This window comes from Neophocaena asiaeorientalis, unplaced genomic scaffold, assembly GCF_003031525.2.
Source record: "Neophocaena asiaeorientalis asiaeorientalis breed wild unplaced genomic scaffold, Neophocaena_asiaeorientalis_V1.1 scaffold612, whole genome shotgun sequence".
Classification (NCBI taxonomy): Eukaryota; Metazoa; Chordata; class Mammalia; order Artiodactyla; family Phocoenidae; genus Neophocaena; species Neophocaena asiaeorientalis.
Window position 1 is genome coordinate 433,079 of NW_020171815.1, and position 4,780 is coordinate 437,858.

The window sequence follows — 4,780 nt, forward strand, 5'->3', positions numbered from 1 at the left end:
CTAATTCAGACTTTACAAGTGTTCATTCTTGAAACTCCCACAGTGCTTCTGAAAGACAGCAAATATTGAACATTTGATACGTGACAATTACTGATAATCTCTGTGTGTGTGTGTGTGTGTGTGTGTGTGTGTGATTCATTTATTTTGGCTTAAATCTTAAGTTTGGAGCTTCTAGTAGCTAAGTAGAAGAAGCAGACTTTAAAAATAGGATTGAATTGAGAACATAGTAGTAAGTGCTCAGTAGATATACTTATTTAACAAGTGAGTGAATAAACAAAAGAGGTACTAATGGACTTGTTTCTATACTTCTGTGGTGCTGGAGAAGAAATCCACACACGGGCCCTCCTTTGATGATGTCCACTGAGCAAATGCAGCCACTGGAGCTCTCAGAAGACAGACTGGACAAGCTTGACCCTCGTTGTGGCCACTTAGGTAAATGCTCCAGTGTGAACGTCAATGGTGAAAGTCAGAAAGGGGGCATCCCTGACATTCAGTTTGCAAGCAAGTCAGAGGGAGCCCCCTGAAACCTGATAGTTTGTGACTTTTGATGACAGCCAACACCAGATGGATGGGCAAATAGCCATGGGTCTGTGGGGTCTGCCACGTAAATATTAGCTGAAGCACTGTAGAGAAGTTCATTAGAATTAAAAAAAGAGGGGAAAGGCATTGTCCTCTTTTTTGGGTCTGACAGAGTCCCAGGCAGAGCACTTTTGAGGCAATAAATGGAATGTGACATTATAGCTTGTTTCCAGTACTTCCCGGCACACTTACACCCCATGAGCAGTGCCAGTAAAATATTTCAAATATCTCTCTTTGCCTATCAAGACAGAATTTTAAATAGCCTTTTTCTGCTTTATTGTCAATCTGTTTCCTTTCCAGAACTGACTTTTTGCATAACATTTGTAATGAAAATATCAGAAACATTTCTGCCTCTACCCATTTCTAAAAATGAGACACTCAGACTTTTGATGGGTGGGCCTTTTGCATATTCATAGCCTTTGTTTATGCCTCACTTGGTTATGCCTCCCCTTGCCTCTCCCCTCTCCCCATTTACCATCAAGATATTTTATATTCAGGATTTCTCCAAACATGGGAGAAAAGGCAATTGAAGTAAAAGTCAAAATTGAAGGAAATGTCTTGCTCTTTGTACGGTGCCCTGAATCGCTTCTTGGGGTCGAACGGTGATGCATGGCTGGTCCATAGCCAGCCTGTACTTCCAGAGACCCCACAGCTGGGCAGCACTCATTCTGAGCCACTTTAATTCATTCAACAAATGTCTATGGTATGGATAATATGGGGGGAAATGAACTGTGCTCTGTGGTAATAAATTTTTAAAATTACATTTTCCACCTGGCATTAAGATACATAGACTCAAGAGCCTGGGTTTAATCCTGATGCCATAGCCTGACAGCAGTGGAATCGTCAGCCTTTTAGCTGGCCTTCTAAACCTCAGTCTCCTCATCTGCAGGTGAGGGATAATTGTACCTTTCCTCGTGGGCATGGTGTGAGAACTAAATGAGATAATATACTCAGGATGGTGTGAATATTTAACATCTGGTAGAACACAGGCATTGACAAATCAGAAAAGGTGTTGGTCCATCCCACACACTAAAATGAGGTGAAATCACCTAGTACATAAGTAGTACTCAATAAAGTCCCCTTCTCATCTCCTTTTTTTGCATGCATGTAAACATAAAATCATACAGTCCAATGCCTTACACATAGTACAATTTCAATCAATGCTTATTAAATTGAAACGATTGGATGAAATTATTAAAATCTCCTAGATAAAAGGAAATATTTATTACTATTAAATATGGCTGAAGAATGATGCTCTTTGAGTTTTTGGTTATTATTGTGATCTTCTGATGAGGCAGGCATAATGATACAGAGTCACTAAATATTTCTGATAGTTGGTTCCTCACACGTATTGGGTTTTCTAAAACAAAGGATCATCCAGCTACAACGTCCAATAGACCATAAGTAACTTGGAAGCAAGGTCCGTTTCTTACTTTTCTTTTTAGTCCTAGCTCAATGCCGGCATATACAGTAGAGGTTTAATCAATGTTTGTTGAATAAATAAATGAATGAATGACACAGGTTATGTCTAGACCCACAAAAGTGAAGTGAACAGGTTTGGCACATTTAATCCACAATATTTTAAAGAAAGTGACCTGAATATTTTCATAAACAAAAGAAAGAGAAAGAGAGGAAAAACAAAAGGGAAGAAGGAAAAAAGGAAGGAAGGAAGGAATGGAGGGAGGGAGAGAGGGAGGGATTAAAAAAATCCAATTACTCTCTGAATTTCCCCAACATCATTTATAGTTGTAAATCTAGCTGGACAGTATCCAGGCCATAGTGAGTTTCCAGAGAGACAAATAGCTTCACTGCCTTGCACCTTCTTTGAATCCTAACGGGATAGCTCCTTATCCATAATATGTTTGAGTTCATTCATTCAAGCATACATTCAACAAATATTTATTCATTGTTGTTAAGGAGATAAAATACAAGACACCTGTCATAAAAGAGGGCCAAGAAGATATGCATAAGTAATCATTAGATCACGCTTTAAAGGTGTTAACATGAGTAAAAATGCTGTGGATACTTAGAAAATGAGAAAGGACACCCAGGACTCGGGTTAATAAGAAAAGACAATGATGGGGTGGGAGTGGGAGGGTTTGGCTTTCCTCTGAGCCTTGGGGAAAGTATTGGGGGTAAGCAATGGCTAGAGTGAACATTTTTCGAGGATATGAAATATATCAAATGTATCAAATGCTTTACCATCCTTAACAAATTTAGTTCTCTCTCTCCCTTTCTCTCTCTTCTCTCTCTCTCTCTCACAAGATATGCATAAGTAATCATTAGATCACACTTTAAAGGTGTTAACATGAGTAAAAATGCTGTGGATACTTAGAAAATGAGAAAGGACACCCAGGACTCGGGTTAATAAGAAAAGACAATGATGGGGTGGGAGTGGGAGGGTTTGGCTTTCCTCTGAGCCTTGGGGAAAGTATTGGGGGTAAGCAATGGCTAGAGTGAACATTTTTCGAGGATATGAAATATATCAAATGTATCAAATGCTTTACCATCCTTAACAAATTTAGTTCTCTCTCTCCCTTTCTCTCTCTTCTCTCTCTCTCTCTCACACACACACACACCGATTTAATATTATCCTCACCTTAAAATTTGAGAGAATATTAAAGTTCCTAGAAATTAATCCCTCCCCCCAAAAAAGGGGACAAAAAAGAAATTATGGCCCAAGTTCTCAGAACTAACAAGAAACTGAGTCAGGATTTGAACTTAGATCAGTCTAACTCTACTTATTTATCCATTCAGCAAGCATTTATTGGTGGGAGAGGCAATTAAGAATAAAATTATCAAAAGGATATATAATCTTTAATCTCCAAGAAGGCTCTGTCTAGAGCAGGAGATAAATCATTATGGAATGAACGAATGCTAGAACAGTGACAGAGGAGCTCAAAGGACAGCAACATAAACCAAAGCACAGAGGACTAAAATGGAACAGAGAGAATACTTTAATAGGCAAGGGGTGATCGGATCGAATTAATTACATACAATGACATCTGATGGACATGATGTAGAATCGAGGCTTCAAAAGCTCTGGTGAGGTAATGCAGGGGACTGAGGAAAATAAAGAGATGAATAAGAAGACGCGAGGACCTGGGGTTAGGATGGGCAAATAGGAGAATTGCAAAGCCAGGGGGCAGAGTAAAGACCAATGCTGATATACACACTACTATAAATAAAATAGATAATCAACAAGGACCTACTACTGTATAGCACAGGGAACTCTACTCACTACTCTGTAATAACCTATATGGGGAAAGAATCTGAAAAAGAATAGATACATGTATATGTATAACTGAATCACTTTGCTGGACACCTGAAACTAACACAACATTGTAAATCAACTATACTCCAATATAAAATAAAAATTTTTTAAAAAGACCAGTGCTGAAGTGTAAGTGTGAATCACTGGTGTGACTTGGCCAGTCATAGAAATGAAGGCAGTGAGGAACAGACTGAGAACCCAACTACAAGACCAAAGAGAACATAAGGTGCCGTACTGGCCCTTGGGCTCTCCAAAGAGAATAAGGCTTGAGCAAAGGAAATTGGGAAGGAGCATTTGACACCTGTTCTCCCATCAGAAATGTAACTTAAACCCACTCTGTGCCTTGCTTAACTATATTTTAAAATTCCTCTTTGCCTTGGTTATCCATCCCATTTAAGCTCTCTCCATTTGGAATTTTACAGAATTCTAGTTTTATTACATGATTTATGCATGTAAAGTCCACTGTAGAAGAGGCCACAATAAATAAATACTTTTCTTTTTCAGACCACACGACTTCTACTCCTATCATCAGGTATAACTGGAATCCAACCAGTCCATAACTGGACACTTATGTAATATTCTTTTTTTCTTTGCATCTTGTCAAAATCAGATGACCTTTCAGACCAGTTTATTAAGGACTGTGATCTCAAAAAGAAGCCAAGAAAAGGGAAAAATGTACAAGTCACCCTGAATGTTGAGTCAGACCAGAAAAAACCAAGGAGAAAAGATACACCAGCCCTGCACATCCCACCTTTCATACCAGGTAACGGACGGTGAGGTCAGTTTGCACATCTGTAAAAGGGAACTGCTCGCCTCTAGATCACATTGGTCTTACAATTTTTTCCTTAAATATTTGGATGTTTTTAAATCATTGTTGCAATCTCTACATTCGTCTTAGTTATGATAAGGCCAGCCATTATAACATAT

At 38.7% G+C, this 4,780-nt stretch overlaps 1 protein-coding gene across 1 annotated transcript in view; it reads left to right on the forward strand.

Moving 5' to 3' along the window:
* Positions 1-350: 350 nt before the first annotated feature.
* PPP1R17 (protein phosphatase 1 regulatory subunit 17) overlaps positions 351-4,780 on the forward strand; it is a 12,040-nt gene continuing 7,610 nt past the window's right edge. Inside the window, exons 1-2 of the mRNA XM_024736606.1 lie at positions 351-432; positions 4,464-4,616. Coding sequence (XP_024592374.1) covers positions 351-432; positions 4,464-4,616 — 235 coding nt within the window. The remainder of the gene's footprint in view (positions 433-4,463; positions 4,617-4,780) is intronic.